Source organism: Podarcis pityusensis (genome assembly GCF_964106645.2).
Source record: "Podarcis pityusensis genome assembly, chromosome: 12".
Taxonomy (NCBI): domain Eukaryota; kingdom Metazoa; phylum Chordata; class Lepidosauria; order Squamata; family Lacertidae; genus Podarcis; species Podarcis pityusensis.
In genome coordinates this window covers 11,010,138-11,032,152 of record NC_138037.1, presented here as the reverse complement: position 1 = coordinate 11,032,152, position 22,015 = coordinate 11,010,138, and the positions used below count along the sequence as shown (strand labels likewise).

The following is a 22,015-nucleotide window of genomic DNA, read 5'->3' as shown; positions in this document are numbered from 1 at the left end:
GTAGAATTTCTTTTAAAGGGGCTTTCAAGGGAAACGAGCCTGGTTGCAGCAGGAATGACGCAAGAAATAGTTTTAACTCCACTGCAAAAAAAGAAAGGAAGTCCAAATGCAAGGAAGTGTGAATGGCTGAGATACCAAGATCCCTTTTGTAAGAAGTGCAATGCCTGTCTGTACGATTACCAGGTTGTAGGGGTGGGGAAAAGCAAGAGATGACAGAGAGGGTCTTTGTGCAGAGAGGGCGTCCATTTCAATGGGAGGTAGGTGAGTGGGCAGCTGTGAGATCTGATTCCGAGAGCAAATTGCTCAAACGTGCAAGCTGCAGATGTGATCTTTTGCTATAACCGGCACAAATTTATTTCACTAAGTACAGTAAGGGATCATAAGCGAGGCGCAAGCAGTTTATTTTCTGTCAAACAGGAGCTAAGCAGTCATCACTCATTCCTCCAGGAGGGCTTTGGCAGGTGTCCAAGGAACCACACTGCGACATACATTAATAAAGAGATTAATTTCCCACGTTAGCAGGATAAGAATGATGATGAGCAGGACTGAAAGCCTGGAGCTCTCTTTCCCCCACCTCACACCCCTGCTGTCTCCCCATGGGACGAGGCTGCACTCGGATGCATTTAGAATTTTAAATGGTGTAGGTTACTTTGCGGGGGGGGGGGGGTTAATTGTTCTCCTGGCAAGGATGCAATGCCTATATGCTGAAAAAATCCAGTCTCATAAAGGAGAAGGAATGACAAACCAAGGCTTTATTATCACAATGGCTTGCCCTCTGAGAGGCACTAGCATTTTCATGTTCAACCCCTGCAGCCCAGAGCATAAAAGCAAGTTGTATTCCCAGGTTGGGAGTCAGCTTTCTAGACATACCGTATTGCTTTGTCCAGAGGTTTTGCACAAGCCTGCCAAAGCTAAATAGTTTTAATAGCCTGATTCTATGCAGGTTTATTTGAAATAGGGTCCCACCGAGTTTAATTGGTCTTACTCCCAAGCACATTACTTCATTGTTATTTTGTTAACAGAGATTTATATCCCACCTTTCAGATAGAATTTGTTTGGGCAGCCTACACAGTTTCACCATCAAATACAAAATAATAAAAACAGACGATAATGCAGCATAAAACCAGGTGCTATTCCAAAATTAAAGTGCTTAAAACAAAAGAACCCAAGAAATTAAAATTTTGAAAGCTCTGTGCTGGACACACACACAAAATAGCAACGTTGGTGCCGGGCGAGTCTCTCTGGAAAGGGCATTGCAGAAATGGGGTGCTGCTGCCAAGAAGGCTGTTTTCCTGGTAGCCATTCACAGCACCCTTTCAGAGAGTTGTTCTTTACGAAGGTTCAATCTGACATCCCTTTGTGCAAATGACCTTTGGCTCTTATCACTGCCAGTGGGATCCCATGAGGACTAAAAGCCCTGAGCAATCAAAGTCTGAGAAATGGTCGGTGATATCAGTTCCAAAGATTATTGCACATTTGAGCGTGGCCGAGAAACGAAACCTAGGATGGGGATACTGGATGAAGGTGGGTAGGTAGCTGCCTTACGCTGCATCAGATCAATACATCTACTCTGTCCCTGTGCTATGACCTCTTCACAGAGACGAGAGCTGTTCAGACCAGAGTGGGCTTGATTCTTAAGGGCTCGGATCCCTGGGAAAACCAGGGGCAGGGGAGGAAGAAGTTTAAATTTCACCCCAGGAGGTTTCCAGGACATGCCTTTACCCCCCCCCCTTCTCCCCATTAAATGAATGGTTGCCATACACTCTTCGGGGGGAAAGTGGAGTGACGAATTAAGAGAATCCTCTTCTGATTGCAGGAGTGTCAGCCTTCACTATCAAGTCTCCCTTCGGGAGATGCAATGTGCCACTGTGTTATCTATATGTGGAGTCCATCAAGACTCACTGCAACCCCCAGTGGTTCCTTACAAGCTCTCGCCAAAAAAACAGACCCCCACCATTTACAATAATGAAGGGGGAGGGCGGAGAGAGAGAACCTATACTTTGTGCTTAGAATTTAGGGTAGTAAATAAAGCTGGCTTCAGTACACCCTATAACCTGCTCCTTGATCACTCAGACTGTCCCATTTAATATTTGGGTCCTGTGTTTGTATGTGATATTTTACTAGAGTGGAACCTCGGGATTCGGACGGGATCCATTCCGGAGCCCCGTTCGCATCCTGAACAGAACGTAAGACGTGACTTCGCGTGCGCGGGTTGTGTTTCACCGCTTCCGCGCATGCGCGTGACGTCATTTTGACCGTCTGCGCATGCGCAAGCGGCGAAACCCGGAAGTAACACACTCCGTTACTTCCAGGTCACCGCGGAGCGTAACCCGAAAGCGCTCAACCTGAAGCGTATTTATCCCGAGGTATGACTGTACTGTGTTTTGATGTTATCTTGTTTATTTCATAAGCTACTTTTGGAGCATCTTAGAAATAGTAACAAACAGACAAACAAATTCATAGTTGCTCTGAGGTTTGCCTACTCCAAGAAATACCCTAACTTGGCTGTTGGTGTTGGCATGGGTCCCCCCACCCCCCATTTTTAGAAATATCCAGCGTGCCTGCCAATCATATAGCACAATAGTTTTACATGTGTTGGTATTCCATGTTCTGGATGGCATGCATCATATGTAGGCTATTTTGCAAATCCTCAGTGATTTCAGAGGGATTTAGCGCGCCAAGATCTAGATTGTGGAATATTTTTCTCATTTCACTATATAACACAACCCCCTTCCCTGCAAATTTGTGCATGGTTACTTGGGAGTAAGTAACTCAGCACAATGGTTTTTATTTTGGAGTTAACATGTGTAGGACCTGGTTGTAGTTGGCCAAGTTTATTAGCATCTTATTTGGAGACAGGAACCTATTCTCACTGGATCCACACAATCGAGGGGTGGAATGATTAAGGGGGAAGAAACCCAAATAATTAGAGGGCTCTTTCTTCAACTCAAGGTAACACCTGTTGGGTCTATTTTGAGTAAAACTTAGTTGTATACCACCACATCTTATGGCAGCAAATTCTCATGTTGATTATGGATTGTTTGAATATGAAGGCATTTCTTTTGCCTGCAAATTACATGATTCGTGGTTATGGTGGTTGTTCTAAAGAATCAAAGTAAATAAAGCTGTAGAGGAGAAACTCCCGAAGCTTTACCTGATTTGTGAGGTTTGTAAGGGGCAAATAATCAAGCATTTCTCATCACAGAATTTGGGCTCCAGAATTTGTATATATTACATTTTGCACAACGTGTGCAAGGGTTTGAGTGTAACTAATGTCACTGGTAGTACAGCCAGGTTAATGGTGATCACACTTGCATGGGTGCAGACTGGGCCCAGAACCTTGTTCCTTTAAAGCCTCACCATTGAGGAATGTGAAGTATTCTGTAAGAGAATGAGAAACCAGGTGATGTGCTAAGTAAATAAAGCCCAGGGTGCCTAGGCATTGCAACAGGCTCATGGCGTAAGTGACAGGGTCGGAGGTCAGCATTTCAGGGCTGTGTTGTCTTAGCGCTTGTTGTTTCGTTAGCAGGGGCCAAGGATGTATTCGCTCAAGGACTACTTGAATGTGTTCGCTGTTTTTTGTTGGCTAATGTGTTTGAATAATAAGCTGAAGAAGAATGGTCCTTCCGATCAGCAGGAAAATATGCTACCTAGGGCAGGGGCAGCTTGCAAATGTTCCGAGTTCACCGTCTTGAAAGATTTCTTGAATGCTGCGTTAATTGCAACAACAATAACACTTTGAATTTATGCCTTCCGAGCATTCAAGGCCTTTATATTAGTAATTCTTACCACAGTATTATGATCCCCATATTATTAGCATTACCATCCCCTACCCTCCTCACCCTGCTCCAGAAGGAGTACTTCCTTCCACATGACTCCACCTTCCCATTTTGGTCTTTGGAAGAGGCTCTGCTCTCTGTCTCATCAGAAGTGCAACTGGTGGGAGTGCAGGACAGGTCCATAATGATTGCAGCTTCCAAACTGTGGAACTCCCTCCACTAGGAGATTCATCCTGCTGGTCTCCAGAGGTCTGGTGAGAATTGCCTTATTGCGATGGGCACTCGCTATTGGTTAGTTGTCCTAGTTAGTGAAGCCGACATCTTTGCTGCCCCTTTTGCTGCTTTGTTCTGTTGCTCAGATCTTTTTATGGATATTATTTGACATTTTTCATATTAATTGATTGATTGATTAAATTTGTGTTCTTCCAAAGGTTCCTGCCAAGATGCATAGCAATATACTAAAATATACCAAATCCACACACACACAAACAAAAATATAAAACTATTATAAAAAAACCAAACAACACAATAGCAGAGAACCAAATTTGTTGACAACCAGAACTCAAATCTCCATTTCCTTTTTATTGTGTTCGTCATTGTTTTCTTTTTTTAAAGGGCCCTCTGAGTACAAAAAGCAGCCTATACCTTTCAGTATAAATAAATATTATAGATTGGGGTGAGGGTTGTGGGGGACAGAGATGACTTGCCTAAGATTTTATACAGCTCAGTTCTGTGCAGGGTCAGAGTGCTTATGTCCCTGACTGATTAAAATATTTACAGTTCACAAGGTAATAATGATAACAGTGCCCTGGTGTATGGTGTGTACTTCAAGGAGTGACAGGGGTCTCTGTTCAACATGGCACATCCTCATGCCAAGACAAAAGTGTGTTGCATCAGGCATTAGGCCTGTCGAAAGCCCAGCTCTGTGTTACAAAGATGTCTCCAAATGTGACATGAAGGCTGGCAATGTCAACTCTGCCCTGTGGGAATCGCTTGCAGATGACCGCAGGGCCTGCAGACAGGCAGTCAGGTTGTGCATCCATAGCAGTGACCAGAGAGGAATGACTGCTGGGAGGAGCGCAGAGAGAAGAAACGCCATGGTGCATCTGCAGCAGCACAACCAGATGCCTTCACCTGCCCCAGCTACAACAAAACATCTCTCCCATATCGGTCTCTACAGCCACAGCAGGCGCTGTAATTCTCCAACAGTTTGATGTTACCCCTGAAAGTGCACTCTACCGTTGTCTCCCGAGACAGATGGGTGCCAACAACAGCTTTGGAATGGCATAGCAATTGAGATTCCTCCCATCTGTTGGGGCCGGTGTAGATACGATAGGGCCAGTCATATTCATGCGTCCTTCAATATATGCATTTATTGGGGGAGTAGTGGAAGATGCTTTTGAATTATGGTGCTGGAGGAGACTCTTGAGAGTCCCATGGACTGCAAGAAGATCAAACCTATCCATTCTTAAGGAAATCAGCCCTGAGTGCTCACTGGAAGGACAGATCCTGAAGCTGATGAGGCTCCAAGACTTTGGCTACCTCATGAGAAGAGAAGACTCCCTGGAAAAGACCCTGATGTTGGGAAACATGGAGGGCACAAGGAGAAGGGGACAACAGAGGACGAGATGGTTGGACAGTCTTCTCAAAGTTACCAGCATGAGTTTAACCAAAGTGCGGGAGGCAGTGGAAGACAGGAGTGCCTGGCGTGCTCTGGTCCATGGGGTCACGAAGAGTCAGACACGACTAAACAACTAAACAACAACAACAAAGTGGAAGAATGAGCCAGGAGATGCTGTATCTCCCCCTGTGTTATATCTTTTAAAGGGAAATACAACATTTCCCAGTTGCAGTAGGGGTTGTACTGCCTAGCTGCTTGCTTCCTTATGTGGCTTCCCATCTCCAGAGAGCTTTCATTACAAATCATCAACACACTCTTCACCTGCTGCTTTGTATGTGCCTTCACAGCCATTAAGCAACTGCAGACAACTGTTATCACGTGAAGTTTGCAGCAATTGCCTTAAATGCCTGGTATTCTTTGCAACGAATCAGCCTAATGGAGAAATAGCAGGCCCTGCTCAGTTTTGCTACAAGTAACTGACACTCCTTAACATTCACCAGCCATAGCTTGCCTGCACCTCAGTTTTCACTGCTAGTGGAAGAGTGCAAACCTTTACGGAAGGGTTGCAGGGAAAGAGACTCCTTTGCCCCATGCCCTTACACAGTGCACATGGAATAACTGCGCATTTGAAATGCTGGCACAAAAATGGTAAGCAAATGCTTAAAAGGTATGGAAAATATTTAGCCCGGGGAGAAAGGGCTTTGCATGTCAGATCCTGAGCAGTGCCAGAAAAGGAAAGCCTAAGCTAATGGGGAAATAGAAGAGTGATTAACGGCAAATTTGGACTTGCAGCAATATTTATGCACAAATCAAAAGCAAGGGGAAAGGCTGAACTCCAAAGCCTTGTTGGAAGACACATTGCATGGGCCTACCTGTGTGGATGCAAAACTGCTCGACTTCTGTGTGCAATCCTGGCCAATCGATAATCCAAATTAAATTACAAATCATCCATTTTAAAACCAGCACGCTTCTGTAATTGAGGCTGGCGTATGGGTGGACAAGGAGGTCTAACCCTTTCTGCCCGTGCCTCAGCCCTCCTTCAAACCCCACACCCCTAGCCCCTGAGGCCACTAGTGATAGAGATGGGTGTAGGGCTTGTTGCTCAAGCAACAAGGTTTTCCTGAACTCTGGTGTGGTATTGTATCCTTGGTTATTCTTTGATCCGGACTTCTGACTTGCTTGCTGACCTCAGCTTGTGGTTCGTCCTTTGCGTAGAGACTTACTCTTCAGTTCTGATTATTGGCTTTTCCCACAGTTCCTGGTTCCTATCTCCTGGCTCACTTGAGACCACTATCCTTGGTTCAGCCCTGACATACTCCCTGTCCATTCACACATTTGAGTGGGACAGGGAGAGTGAAAGTGGAGAGAAACTATATGAAGACTATCTTATACACAGCTCTGTAGTGTTCCTGAAGAAACCTCATTTGCTGACCATTTACTGCATCCTCTTATTTATTTTTTTGGCATGTCTATGATGTTGCTAGCTGTGTGGCTTGGCTCCTGTGTGTCTGATTATTAGTGTTTTGGCACAGCCTGTTGCTATTGGACCTCTCTTCAGCCGACATGTTAGCCCATTAGCTCTTGTGATAGATGCATCTCAGCAGTCGCATTAAGGAGCTGTAATGCAGTAAATCATATTTCCTTTGAATGGAATGTCATTTTCATCATTTGCAGTTTCCACCAAAACTTCAAGTGCTCTGAAAACACTTACCTGCCTGTAAAAACATTGTTCCCACGATGGGGTGAGCTCCCGTTGCTCGGTCCCAGCTCCTGCCAACCTAGTACAAGTAGATAAATAGGTACCGCTCTGGCCGGAAGGTAAATGGCATTTCCATGCGCTGCTCTGGTTTCGCCAGAAGCGGCTTCATCATGCTGGCCACATGACCGGAAATCTGTCTGCGGACAAACACCGACTTCCTCAGCCAGTAAAACGAGATGAGCACCGCAACCCCAGAATCATTCACAACTGGACTTAACTGTCAGGGGTCCTTTACCTTTACCTTTACCTTTACCTTTACCTTTAATGCATTGAACTTGGAAGAAATGAAGCATTGGGGAAGAGAGTTCGGATTTTAATCCTGTTCACGGTTTCCTCAGAGTAAATCCCACTGAACTCAGTAGCTTAGACCTGTGTAGACATTTACTGTATAGGATTGCACAGTTCATTAACCTTTCCCACAACCTAGAAAGCTTGACTCCCATGTAGTCTGATGGGAAATGGCAAGTCTGATTAATCCTTAGTTTGTATTGTGGTCTGAAACAGTGCACCGATATCGTGTCTGACTGCAAAGGAGTATTGTTGTCTGATATTTTGACCAGCAGACTGAGGCGAGGTCTTTTCAAACATATAGAAAAGGGCATTAAATATTATCATTGCTATTCTAGCTAGAAGAAACAATGTTCTTTCTATAGTCATCTGTTAGTTAGAGTTAGCATTTCATTTTCTAAGAGACAAGACAGCATCAGGCACAACAGAAGGATGTAGGGAAATTCTTTAGAATATGAATGTTCTCTAGCTTAGAATCTGTCAGGACATAGACTGCAAGCTTTGCGGCGTCCGGGAGCCAAAATGTTCAACTTGCAAGGCATTCAAGATCCAAGGTACAACTGTATCTCCAAACAAACAGATACAGACTCTTTCCCTTCTCTTCTTATCCCAGCTCTCGCTCAAGATCCGAACCCTAACTGCACGCTCCCTCTCTGCTTCTTAACAATGACCCCCACAAATGTATTCTTTTGTGTTCACCAGGTCTGTTCTCTTGACCATCTGTCTCCTCTTCCTCTTTCCTGTTGCATGTGCTAATTTTGCTGGCTTTTTTCATCTCTTCTTCCTCTTGTCACTTTCCTGCTCTCTTATAGCAGCCCTCCATAAGTGAAATGGAAAATAATATTTTTAAACTGTGATGGAACGTGGGGCTACAGAGCAGTAGTGGGGGAAATGCTATACGCGTAAAAGCTCCTGTGGTTTATCTATAGCAGAACTAGTTAAATATTACTTTAGGTAGAAGGGTAGGAAAGACCCTCTGCTGAGACATTTCATGATGTTCCTTTTTAATAACTTTAATATTCACCTGTTGGTCCTTAAAAACTCTCCCAAGGTGACTCACACAAAACGAAAAACAATCCAAGCCTGTTACAAAATAATGCCAGAGAGCAGCTGCTGATCAGAGCATTCAGTATTGGGTTAAGTGAGCCAAGGATCAGCAACATCATGTGTTTAGAAATACGCATCCTAATAACAGCGGCATAAGAGTATATCCAGAAGGTTTTTCTGTTTTTTATAACATGTCACAATTGGGTATCTTTATAGGCGAGAGCAAACAACCATCTTTTCAGAATTCTTGTTTATTTACTGCCTCTCCATTCATAACAGCCTTTAAATCTTTAGTTCAATTTCTTTGCTGCTTGGAAGTGTTCACTTTCTCATAGCAACATCTGAGATAACAGAACTGCTGAGGAGGGCATGCATTAACAGTTTCCTGGTTCTGAACAGTACCTTAACAGCTACTGTGTGTGTGTTTTGTTTAATTTTACACAACACAAATGCCTCTTCAAACAAAAGTCAATTTCAGGTTGCCAAGATATGGTCTTTAAAATCAGCGGAGACTGCTGTACAGTTGACTTTCATGATACTTTTGACCAACAGAAGACGGATTGTGTTGGAATAATGGGATTGGTACAAATCCTCTGCACAGGAGCCTTCCTTAGCCTGGTTCTCTTCAGACTACAACTCCCATCATCCCTGACCATCGGACATTCTGGCTGGGACTGATGGTTGTAAGCCAAGACATCTTGAGGGCACCAAAGTTGGAGAAGGCTGCTGCTCTAGAGACTTTCGTTAATTGTATCCACCAACTCTCCCTTCTCCATTTCCTCTAGCAGTGCTTGCTATGGAAAGTCATCATACCACATACATTTTCTGTAAGAAATCCTGTAACAGCCACTTGGCTCTGATGGACCAAAGATGTTGAAATTGACAGTCGGGCCAGTTCCAGATTCCTAATAAAGCGGGTGGGAGTCCCTTGGGGCATTTGTAACTGCCCTTCCTTTCCCATCTGGCTCCATCAGACATTGAAAGTGGCTAAGCTAAGCAGTATCATCTCTTACAATCAGCTTTATACATTTCCACAAAAGAACTGCCTTGCTTAGCTGAACTTCCCTGCTTTCTACTGCACTGCTCTCTGCCTTTTTGTTTTGGGGTTGTTGTTTTTTCTAGTGTTTTTAAAAATAGCAGGCTCGCAGTACAAATTTTCTGACCTTGCAATACCTGAGTGCATTAAGCTGAGCTGCCTTGCTCTGAAACTCCATCCCTACCACACTACTGTTCCCAGGAGACTGTGAGAAAGCAAAACATTGCTGGGCACCTGGAGCTTTCAAAGAATGTGATCTCCCCACCTGAAGTATTCGATTTATGTGAGCCAGTAGTGATTCAATCCAAGGGAGTTGGCATATCATTAGTTCCCCCCCACCCTTTGAACAGTCCCTGGTGTGTCTGTGTACATGTGAGGAGGAGAAATCCCTAGAAAACAGGAAGGCACAAGCATCTCTACTCTTGCTTTCACCCCTGTTTTCTTCACAGATTGCTCTACATGGCTGTCAGCAATGAATTTTCTTCATTGGTGGCACCGAGGAATGGGATGGTATCTCTTTTGCAGCCACATCTGGCTGGTTGTGCTTGCTTGAGATAACACACTCTTCACAGCAGCTACTTTATAGATTAAAAAAGGCATTTTATGGCAATGGGAGGAAGACCCGTACTTTGTAAATAGAAGGACAAGATTTCTGTTCAGTGTTGCAGTGTTGTGGGGGGATGAAAATATTGGATTAAAGCCTTTGCATGGCTTAAGCCATTGCTCACCCAATATGTATACTGAGATTTAATGATCTGCATCTTTTTTTGTTTTGTTTATAGCCTCTGGTCTTTCCTCCTCTCCCTCGACCCCGACACAAGTGATCAAGCAGCCAACGTTTCCGCTTGAATCCTACAAACATGAACCAGAGAGGCTAGAAACACGGATTCACACGTCCTCTTCCCCCCCAGATACAGGCCAGAGACCGAGCCTTCCTCCTGGACAAAGTGTGGCCAAACCTCCCACTTCCACCCCGTGCGCTACCTCAAAAGCCGTAAGTATGAACCATTTCATTTCTCTGTAAGAAAAGCAAAGTCCTGTGTGCATTTTAGGATTAACAGGGTGCTGCTAAGTGTCCAAGTGCATAACATGGATCCTTATAATCCTTTTGATATAATCGGTCCAGTATACCTGAAGGAGCATCTCCACCCCCATCATTCAGCCCAGACACTGAGGTCCAGCACTGAGGGCCTTCTGGTGGTTCCCTCGCTGCGAGAAGCCAAGTTACAGGGAACCAGGCAGAGGGCCTTCTCGGTAGTGGCACCCGCCCTGTGGAACGCCCTCCCACCGGATGTCAAAGAGAAAAATAACTACCAAATTTCTAGAAGACATCTGAAGGCAGCCCTCTTTAGGGAAGCTTTTAATGTTTAATAGGTTATTGTATTTTAGTGTCCTGTTGGAAGCCGCCCAGAGTGGTTGGGGAAACCCAGCCAGAGGGGTGGGCTATAAATAATAAATTATTATTATTATTATTATTATTATTATTATTATTATTAATTCTGCAAGGTACTTAAGTCTTACAGTTATCACTGTATTTCAGTTGGGGTGAGGACGGAGGCTGATGCCTTATCTAAGGTCTCCTAATGAGTCCAAGGCAGAGGTGAGGTTTGAACCAATGGCTTCTCGATTCTTAGCAAAGGCTTTTAGACTGCAAATCTCTGCAGGTTTGCTTGGGAGCTTTCAGAAGGTGTGCCTAAATGTTAACTTGCACACTGAGTACTTAGCCATCAGCCATTACAAATAGCAACTAATTATTGGCACCATTGTCTTCAATAGGATACAGTGTTTAATTTGTAGGATGCAGTTTTCTGTTGTATTGTAAGATAAAGCTATTCTGATTACTTGGGTTCCTTCCTCAGACCTGCTTATTCTGCTTAATCCTGTATAGGATTCTAGCTGTGAACACCCATCAGTCTTGTTTATAGTATCAATAGACATAAGCTCTTTTCTCAGGGGTAGGCAATACACTGTTTTACTTTATAAAATTCTAAATTCAGATGTAAAACATCACCCTTAGCCAATACACTTTTGCTGAAGCTTAGAAGTAACAAACATTTAAAGCCTGCATTTTTCAGGGAAAAATGTGAAGACAGCCAAACCTTCCATCTGCTACAGTGGAGTGAGTGTGAGTGTGTGTGTGTGTGTGTGTGTGTGTGTGTAAGGGCCAGAGGTAAAATGGGTTGCAGAATCTCCCACTTAACTTGGGAATTTAAAGGGTTGGCATCGATCTAGCTTGCAGTCTGACAGCTGTATTAAGCACCTGTAGATTTACAGAATTTACGTAAAGAGATGACTAATGGGAACTAGAGCAAAGGTAGCTGATATGTGTTGCTGTGAGACGTGCAGTTGGATGTGGCTGGCAAGAAGCCGCTGATGACTAAACTAATACTTTGACCTCAGCTCATTCTAACATCAATCACATCAGGTCACTGTATACTTTGCTTACATGCCAGTATGAAATAGTGGTTGACTTTGGTGGGGAAACACTCTTGAATGGCCACTGCGGAGCCTCTGAGTGTGAAAGTCAACTGGCAACTTTCATAGGAGGAAGAAATTACTCATTTGGGGATTGGATGTATGAAATATAGCTTGGTGAGTCAGTTGATAGGTTATTCTTCCATCAGCCTTTCTGAGTGAACGTGAGTTCTTCAAACCATTCACCTTTGACATGAGTTGCTGATCTAAGTACGGTCCACACAATATGATCACAATATGGCAATCAAACATGGAGGATTTATTTTAGATAACAACAGAGAATTGTAGAGTTGGACTCTACAACTCTAGTCCAACCCCCTGCAATGCAGGAACCTCAGCTAAAGCATCCTTGACAGATGGCCATCCAATCTCTGCTTAGAAACATAAATGGAAGGAGAGTCCACAACCTCCTGAGGGAGACAGTTCCACTGTCAAACAGTTCTTGCTGCCAGAAAGTTTTTCCAGATGTGATCAACCTCCACCTCTGGCCATGTGCAAACCTTATGTCAGACCTTTCTAAAGGTAAAGGGACCCCTGACCATTAGGTCCAGTCGTGGCCGACTCTAGGGTTGCGGCGCTCATCCCGCTTTATTGGCCGAAGGAGCCGGCATACAGCTTCCGGGTCATGTGGCCAGCATGACTAAGCCGCTTCTGGCGAACCAGAGCAGCGCACGGAAACGGCGTTTACCTTCCTGCCAGAGCGGTACCTATTTATCTACTTGCCCTTTGGCGTGCTTTTGAACTGCTTGGTTGGCAGGAGCAGGGACTGAGCAACGGGAGCTTACCCCATCGCGGGGATTCAAACCGCCGACCTTCTGATCGGTTCTGTGGTTCAACCCGCAGCGCCACCCATGTCCCCTTTTTGACTTTCTAGCCCTGTGTTAATTTATACCCAGTCTTTCCTCAACAAGTACAAAGCAGCTAAGTTTTAAAAAACCCCATAATCTTAGTCACAATGACCAAACCTGCCTTGGATCAGAACAGCAATATAATATGAATACTCGGAGGTCTCCCTCCTGTCTTAAGGTGTTACGTCAGCATTTGTCCCAGGGCATGCCAATAACACAAAATAGGACACCTAAGTACTATAACTTGGGGAGAAAGAGATGGGGAGACAATAGCAGGGGGTGTTATCTTTCAAGGTAAGAGATGGGCTGACCAATCTTCTGTAGTCTACTTTTTGTAAAGCTAGAATTTTCCACCAAGGTGCATTAAACGTACCAAAAAAAGTAGTTAAGGTAGCTGAGGCATAACTAATCTGTGCTAAGTGATCCTAAATATGTATGTGTTCTTTCTTAAGAGCATAAGAAGTGCTTGGGTGGATCAGATTAAGGTCTACCAAATTCAGCATCCTTTGCAAGAAACCCTTCCACCCCCAAGCACTAAGTAACCCATATGGAGCTTGAAAGCTGTGTGCCATTTTTTATCTCCTGTGCACACCTAGTCTAGGGTGAGAAGATCCTTCTCCACAGCAAGACTTCCCAATTGCTATTTCCTACTTATGCCATTCCTATTACCCAAAATATTTTCTATCATTTGGTTTTGCCATCTCCCTATATCTGGGGTCAGTTAGTATTGTTATGAGTTTGGGAAGGGGTGAGCCTAATGTCTGGACCCCATTCTAATTTTTAATACCCAGGGTAGCTTCCTGGTGAGGTGATAGCCTGGGTGATGGGCCATTAAGGGGAACAAATAAAGGGGCTCTGTGCAGGATGGCAAATGGGTGGGGCCCCCTCCTTCAATTCGTGGGAAGCTAGAAGGACAGAGGCAGAGTTGAGATCAGAGACATGGGAATGATGTGAGCTGGAAGCTGGAAAAAAGCAAGCAGAAGCCAGAGAGATGGAGGCATGCTCGATTTCTGTTCAAACCCAAGGCTGTGGCTATTAGAGAAACAATATCCTCTTGGGCTGTATATATGTGTGTAAATAAACCATATATTATAAAGACACTACAGTTTCCGCTATCCCTTATTCTGAAGGAAACACAAACCCTGGGCAAGTGCCTGGAATCTCACATTGTGCTGAGATTGGGGTGGCGTACAACAGTATATTCCCAACCATAGGAATGGCAGGTGCTTCCTATCACCATGATCTCTTCCTAAAAATCTCATGCTGGTTCCATATTTTTCTCCTTTACATCTAAATTTCTACTCCACAATCTTGTTCTAACCTTAATTACTTGGTTTACTGTTTACTCCAACTCGCAACAGTTGTTTTGCACTAAATAGTCTCCAGTCCTACATTCTGCTTTTGCATACCGCTCATCTCCTGTGAGTCCGCTTTTCTGAAACTACTTTTAATATGTCATTATTCAAATCTGACGATTGCGACATAACCCTTTGCTTTTGATTAATGTCGGCACTGTGTATTTAGTTATATAATGCTTGCATACCAAAATAGTTTCAATGCAGTTTACAAGTATAAAATCAAGTATTCAATATCCACACATAATTGAAATACAGAATAAAGCAATTCCATCGAAACATAAAAACATCTGTATTTAATATATACAATAAAACAAGCCTGTGAAGAAACATAACAATTAAAACAGTTAAAAGAACAATTAAAACAATTAGATCAGAAAGCTCAGGTTCAGGGAAATGCTTGACTTAGAAGATGTGTCTTTGAGAGCCAGTGGGTCCTCGGATATTTCAGCAATATTGATGCATCTGCTAATACTTATATTTCATGCAAGAGACTCTGAAGATTGAAATAGTATTATCTCTTAACCTCTAGGATCACCAACATTCCCCCCTCCCTTTTAACTGCCCTGCTTCTGTGCTTCTGATGGCAGCCTAATGCACAGAAACCTTTTCCCACGATGGAGATAAATGGTGGGTAAAAACATTCACCTGCTAAATTTATCTGCATGTGACTGCTGTTAAAGGTACAGGTGCAGGAATAATTTTCCTGTGAACAATATCCCATTTGACCCCCAAACTTTCTTTACAGCAGCAGGAAAGTTTGCTGGGAGCTTGTGTGAGAAAACCATCATGGTATGGAAACAGGATCCTTGGTTGTATTCTTTTAGCATCCATATTTACATCTGAGACCATCCACCAGAACAAAATTAATTTTGTTTTTTTAAAAAAAGGTGGCTTAGACACAGGAAACTGAGATGACTGTGAGATGGATAGCTTGCCCCTGACTGTGTACTGTACTTATCACATCTTTCATTGGCTCAATAACTCTTCCTATTTTCTGGAGCGTGGCTGCATAAGATAGCCAGCAAGTCTGACAGTGGCAGAGAAACCATGATTTATAAGCCTTGCATCGCATATCCTTTGCAGCCTTTCTGTGTTAGGACTTCAGTTCCTCTGACAGGGAATAACACGTCTGCTCTCTACATGCTCAGGTTGCAACCTGAAGATTTCCTCCTCTGCCTTTAAATCCACCCATAAAGCAAAATGCTTAGCAGCTGTGGCTTATATTGTTTACCTGACATTAGCTCCCTATATCTGTTGATAGGAAAAGAGAAAGATTTCAGAAATGGGGGGGACACTGGAAGCAGAAGCTACCTCAGCATCAGATGATGTAAAGGTAAAAGGTGAACCCCTGGTCACAGCCCAGAAAGGCAAATTTAATTTGTTTGACACCCCCCCCCCCAGCTGAGATTTCACCACCCTTCACTGGCTGGGCATACTTTATGCTTTCTAATTTTCATTCTTGATTTCCCATTGCTATAAGTACAGGCAATGACCATTTTACACACATTCAATTTGTGTGTGGTCATGCACATGCGCGTTGCCACGAACCCGGAAGTGACCGGGAAAAGGGCAACAGTGGCCCTTAAAAAGTGTGGAAAGGGCAAAAACGGTGTGAAAACAGCACCTAGCAATCCCATGAGCTTTTGCAAGTACAATCGCAAAAGCCCTTGCACCAACCATTGAGGCCTGTGGAGAGTTGGAGTTTGAGAAAGGAGGTTTGGAGGGAACAACTGTGGTGGAGTTTGGCATCTGGTAAGTGCGGCTGGTTTTTTAAAGGGTTTTTCTGGGGTTTACAGAGGGTGTTCACGGGCTTTTTCTATGGGCGTCCCCAATATACGTGATTTCACTTAAACCCACGGTGCCTTGGAATGTAAGCCCCGTGTAAAATGGTCGTTGCCTGTAGTTCCAAAGAAACTGAAATGCTTCTGTCTCTTTGTACAGTGGTACCTCGGGTTACATACGCTTCAGGTTACACACGCTTCAGGTTACAGACTCCGCTAACCCAGAAATATTACCTCAGGTTAAGAACTTTGCTTCAGGATGAGAACAGAAATCGTGCTCCAGCGACACGGTGGCAGCAGGAGGCCCCATTAGCTAAAGTGGTGCTTCAGGTTAAGAACAGTTTCAGGTTGAGTACGGACCTCCGGAACGAATTAAGTACTTAACCCGAGGTACCACTGTATCTTCAGATATCTTAAGGGCTGTCACATGGAGGAGGAAGCATGCTTGTTTTCTCCTGCTCTGGAGGGTAGGACTCGAACCAGTGGCTTAAAGTTGCAAGAAAGGAGATTCCGACTAAACAATCGGAAAAACTTTCTGACGGTAAGAGCTGTTCAGCGGTGGAACAGACTCTCATGAGAGGAGGTAGACTTTCCTTCCTTGGAGGTTTCTAAGCAGAGATTGGATGGCCATTTGCATTGGATGCTTTAGCTGAGGTTCCTGCATTGCAGGGGGTTGGACTAGATGACCCTTGGGGTTCTTTCCCACTATCATTCTACGTTTCTGTGCCTTTAACAGCAGAAATGAAGCAGGTGGAAGCTGAGTGCTGGGAGCAGGTTTACTTGCAGAATTTTTGTATGTCAGGCTGTTGTTAAAGGCACAGGAACAGAGCCAATATATACTGTATATATATTTAATACAACAACCTGGCAGACAGAGTTGCTTGTTAAATCTGAGCTGGTACAGGCATCCTTGCAATTGGGGTAAGGGTTGCAAACCAGAGGTTTCTAACTTTAAAGTGACATAGTAGCTCTGGCTGCCCCTGCCTACTCCTTCCCTAATGCTGATCTGTTGTCTGGCACGTCTGGAGTAGATAAAGCTTGGGCAGAATGACTAAGGCAGAACCTGGTGAGAGACTTGCCCTGCCTTAAGGAAATTTTAATGCTGTCTTGCAAACCTCCTGGTTGCAAAGTAAAGTAGAGGTAAAGGGACCCCTGACCATTAGGTCCAGTCGTGACCGACTCTGGGGTTGCGGCACTCATCTTGCTTTATTGGCCGAGGGAGCCGGCGTACAGCTTCCGGGTCATGTAGCCAGCATGACTAAGCCGCTTCTGGCGAACCAGAGCAGCACACGGAAACACTGTTTACCTTCCCGCTGGAGCGGTACCTATTTATCTACGTGCACTTTGATGTGCTTTCGAACTGCTAGGTTGGCAGGAGCTGGGACGGAGCGACGGGAGCTCACCCCGTCGCAGGTATTCGAACCGCCGACCTTCTGATCGGCAAGTCCTAGGCTCTGCAGTTTAACCCACAGCACCACCTGCATCCCCGGTTGCAAAGTAGCAGCTGCTTAATTTTATGGAAAAGTGTGTGTTTGTTTATGTATCTGTCCCTAGTAGGGAGTCCAAAGCACTTTTTCCAGATAAAGAGTCTAAGTTTAGCTGGATTCCTTCAACGAAAGGTTAGGCCAGCTGTGTTTAGTGGGAAGACATACAACTTCACACACACAGTAACATCTATAAGACAACAATTTGTACTTTGACTTCTTGTTATTTGAACCGCCTGACCTTCAAACAGTAGCTGGAGGATGGTGACTTAAACTCTTCCTTAGTGTCAGATTACCAAGTGCGAGTGGAATGCAGAGAGGTTGTAAAGGTAATGGGGGAGGCAAGTTTCCTTTGCTTCTGTTTTTGTTTTATTTTTTGCCTGGTGTGGGGGGGGGAGGGAGAGGGAGACTGTACTCTTCATTCCTTTCTCTGCAGCTTTATGGTGTGGCTGGTTTGCACAGATCTGCCATTTTAAAAAGGATGCCCAGCTCAAGGGGCTTTTTCTTGTAAATATTATTGTACATCTCCCTGGAACACTTTAATTAAAGGTGGTTGAGGGTTTTTTTTTTAAGTCCTTTATTTATCTGGTCAAAGAGAGCAGATGAGCAGGCAGCAATAGCCAAGTGGAGGAACAGCAGAGCCACAAGGATCCAGGGGATGGAATTGGACCTCCTGCGGGGTGTAGGTCTTGGCAGGTACCCAGCAGTGCAGCCAGACTTGCAAAATGGCACGCAGAGCTAACAATGCCGTATGATTTTTCGGGAAATTCAGCACAACTAAAAGCAGCGCTAACTAAACGTGGAACTGCATAAAGCCTACTAAAACAGCACAGCATCGCCTGTCTAAAAATGGGAAGAGAGGGAGCCATTCACATCTCCCTGCAGAGGGCCCTTCATAGTTGTAGTGCCACCACCCAAAAGGCCCTGTTGTAGTAATCACCTGCTTTAATAGCCATTTGTCATGTGCACATGAGAGAGCTCCCCCAGCCCTGGAAAAAAGCTGTACCTGGAAGTGTGTCCTGGCTGCAGCCATAAAGTCAGAAAGCTGATGTGTAAGATGACCTTACATTCCCATCCATCCCCCTTCTATCAGCCCAACAAAGTTTCTTGTGCGTGCATTGGGAAACAAAGTCTTCATTCTACCGATCATTTCACCTAAGATTTGATAGAGCTCCAGATAGGGTTGTGTGGGGGTTTTAATACAGAGGGTGATGATAGTTTTTTTTCCCCTTTGCATTTTCTGTGCCTTCAGAAATAGTTCCTTTTTCCCTCTCCTTGTCTCTTCCTCTCTTGCCTGACTCCATCCTTCCATTTCCCTCAACCTTTTTGCTGTGACTCTGCTTTTCTAGCAACTGCCCGTTCCTTTTCTCACGTAAAAAGATGAACACAAAATGTAAGAGAGCTTTTGGGTCTTCGATTGCATGGCAGCTCCTGGACCCTAGTGGTGAATTGCCTGCTTTCCTTTGATATGCATTTATTACATACGTTCCTAAGCTTTTCAAGCTTCACCTGGAAATGACTTGCACAAAAAACACTTTGTGATTTCAGACATATTGTGTGTGGCCATATCACTGAAGAAAGGCTGACTCTAGGCAAGTCATATTTGCCCCTGGTGTCTAAAGTCCTGCTTGTGCATCCATCCAATGGGCCTCCAAGGCTGCAGACTAAATCAGAGTCCCAAGACTGGACAATCTGCAAATATGGCACAGGGTTTGGGAGAAGCAAGGTAAACAAGCAAACTCTTCACTGCTTAAAAGAATTAAAATGACAATTAACTCCCAGTCACCATGCATTCGGAAAGATGCCTCACATCTTTCTAATAACAGAAAATAGTGTTGTCTGAAAGAGGTCATGCACACTAGTACTAGGTACAACCCTCTCCCCCAAAAAAACTCCTCTCTCCACCACCTCTGCATATCCCAGAGTTGCACATGGAGACTGCAGCAGGAAAGGAAAGTACCTCTAGCCTGAATCTGGCACTATTTGAGAAGAAATTAGGTGCCTTGAGGGAAAGGGAGAATGTGTGCTGTCATTGTACTGTAGCCCCAGCATTCCAGTGTTCAGGTGGGCAAACATGATTTAGCAAGTTGTGCCAAGAAGTTTCTGTGACTCAGCCATGATATGTTTACGCCCCAGTAAACAGATCACAAAAGGGGATTTAGGAGCAGCTGCAAGCTCTTCTCCTTGGGCAGTGGCCAGTGTCTGTCTTGCCATCGATTCCTTAAAAATAGCATTTTGCCCAGTCTGGTTTCAGAGGCCCTCGGCTACCCACCACTTCCCTGAGGGAGATTGCTCCACACTCTAATGGATCTCGGTGGACCACCGCCAGCAATAAATGCTTAAATAGAACTCTCCATTGACATTATAAATGCTGGTGTGAAAGCTGCTGCAGTTAGTGAAGGAAGGGCTGGCAGTTAAGTACGTCTGTCTGAAAACATCTTATGACTAGGGCTTCATAAATTTTTCACCAGGCACAGTAACTAAGTAGACAAGGGATAAGGGGGACAGGGTGGCAATGATCCGAATGCTTCCTCTAGCTGCACAGTGGTCCATTTTTCCTTCCGTTGTTAGGGAGGTTGGCTTGCAGTACTCAAGTAGACTTTCCCAGGTCTTCTTACAACAACCCTGTATGGTAGATCAGTAGCCTCTCTAGATATAGGCCTGGGCTGAGGGACAGCAGCTTATCTAAAGGCCAAAGGAGACATGGCGTGGGAGGTTGGGGGAAGTAGGTCTCCAAATATGAGTTGCTGGGAATCACAAGTTGGAATCTTGTGTTTGAATCTTGCTTGTGGGTTTCCCACAGGCATCTGGTTGGCCAAAATGAGAACAGGATGCTGGGCTAGAGGGGCATTGGCCTGATCCAGTATGGGCTAGGTTATTTAGGGTGCTTACAGACATGGATGTTTTAGCATGGTTGGTATCCATCTGCCTCAGGAGACAGTGGAGGAGTTTGCCTTTGGGGGTGAAGTCTAACTGTTGGAAGGTTATAGCGCCTGCTGTGGCTGTAGAGACTGATATGGCGAGAGATGTTTTGTTGCAGCTGGGGCAGATGAAGGCGCCCGGTTGTGCTGCTGCAGATGCAGCATAGTGTTTCTTCTCTCTCTGTTCTTTCTAGCAGTCATTCCTCTTCTGCTATGGATGCACAACCTGACTGTTTCCAGGCAATGCCTGGTCTTTGCTCCTCTGTTTTAAACAGGAAGGGCAGTAGCAACCTCATCTAGACTTCTGGAATCCAAATTGCATTCTGTTGTGATCAGCCCACGTTTCCCCAGTCCAAATGTTTATTGGGGGATATCACTTAGACCGTGCAGGGGCAGGGAAAGAAGGTACAGTACTCTCTCCCCCACTGCTGCCCTCCAAACATACTACAGTACAGTGGTACCTCGGGTTACAGACGCTTCAGGTTACAGACTCTGCTAACCCAGAAATAGTACCTTGGGTTAAGAACTTTGCTTCAGGATGAGAACAGAAATCGTGTGGCAGTAGCGGGAGGCCCCATTAGCTAAAGTGGTGCTTCAGGTTAAGAACAGTTTCAGGTTAAGAATGCACCTCCAGAACAAATTAAGTTCTTAACTTGAGGTACCACTGTACGGTCTTTTCAGGCTGCTGTTGCTCTGTATAGGCTGGAACAACTGCGTGATGGTTCATCTACACCTGAGGAAATTGCATAGCTGTTCCATCATGTAAAGAGTACAGATTTTTCTGAACTCTGGAGGAATAAAGAAGCTGAACAGGGAAAACATGGGAGGAGGATGCTTTTATCACTATAGATGCCTCTGTAAATTAGATTGAAGGGAGTGTGACTTCCATACGTAAAAATGCTCAGTGTCGAAGCAGCCCTTAAGAGTTTATGACAGAGGTCTTGCTAATTCAAAGCTTAGTGTTTTAGACTGCAGTCCTCAGCCCACTTACCTGATAGTAAGCCCCACTGAATTCAGTATGACTTACTCTGAAGTAGATATGGTTGTGATTGTTCTGTTACTAAGCTACACATGGAGAATGAAGCTGCTGGATTTTTTTTAAGTGTGCATTACCCTATTCCACAGATGTCGTCATGTACTGGGAATGAAATGGTGGCTTTCCCTAAGTTGTCCAGTAATATTTGCTCTCGCTGCTTGCTCTTGCTCAATGGGGACTGCTCTCTGTCTATACTCAGTGCCACACCAGCTAAGCCATTGGGAAGTCCAGGAGGAGAGGAGGAGGAGGCATAAGATTGCTTTAAAAACAGAGTCTGCATTTAAAAACAAAAAGCAAAAACCTGCAACAGGCTAGGTTTAGCCACTGGGAAATGAGATGCTTTGGGGCAGCTGACTCATAATAATATTGGAGAATGTCTCGGCAGTGGGTTGGAAAATGTTTCCTGTGCGTTGGATGACTGATGTGAACTCAAAATAGTTATTATTTCAGATTCATCACTGTCATGTTTTCAATTGGAACCGAGAGCAAAGATAAAAGCAACCTGTTGATAATTTTGATTGTTTTGCACTAGGAATGTGGCCTTGCTCTCCAGTCCTTTAGTCAATTATAGCAGACTGGCTG

At 44.5% G+C, this 22,015-nt stretch overlaps 1 protein-coding gene across 1 annotated transcript in view; it reads left to right on the top strand.

Annotated features, from left to right (window-relative positions):
- Positions 1-22,015, top strand: part of PRKAG2 (protein kinase AMP-activated non-catalytic subunit gamma 2) — a 208,106-nt gene that overhangs the window by 132,133 nt on the left and 53,958 nt on the right. Inside the window, exon 4 of the mRNA XM_080974338.1 lies at positions 10,313-10,528. Coding sequence (XP_080830464.1) covers positions 10,313-10,528 — 216 coding nt within the window. The remainder of the gene's footprint in view (positions 1-10,312; positions 10,529-22,015) is intronic.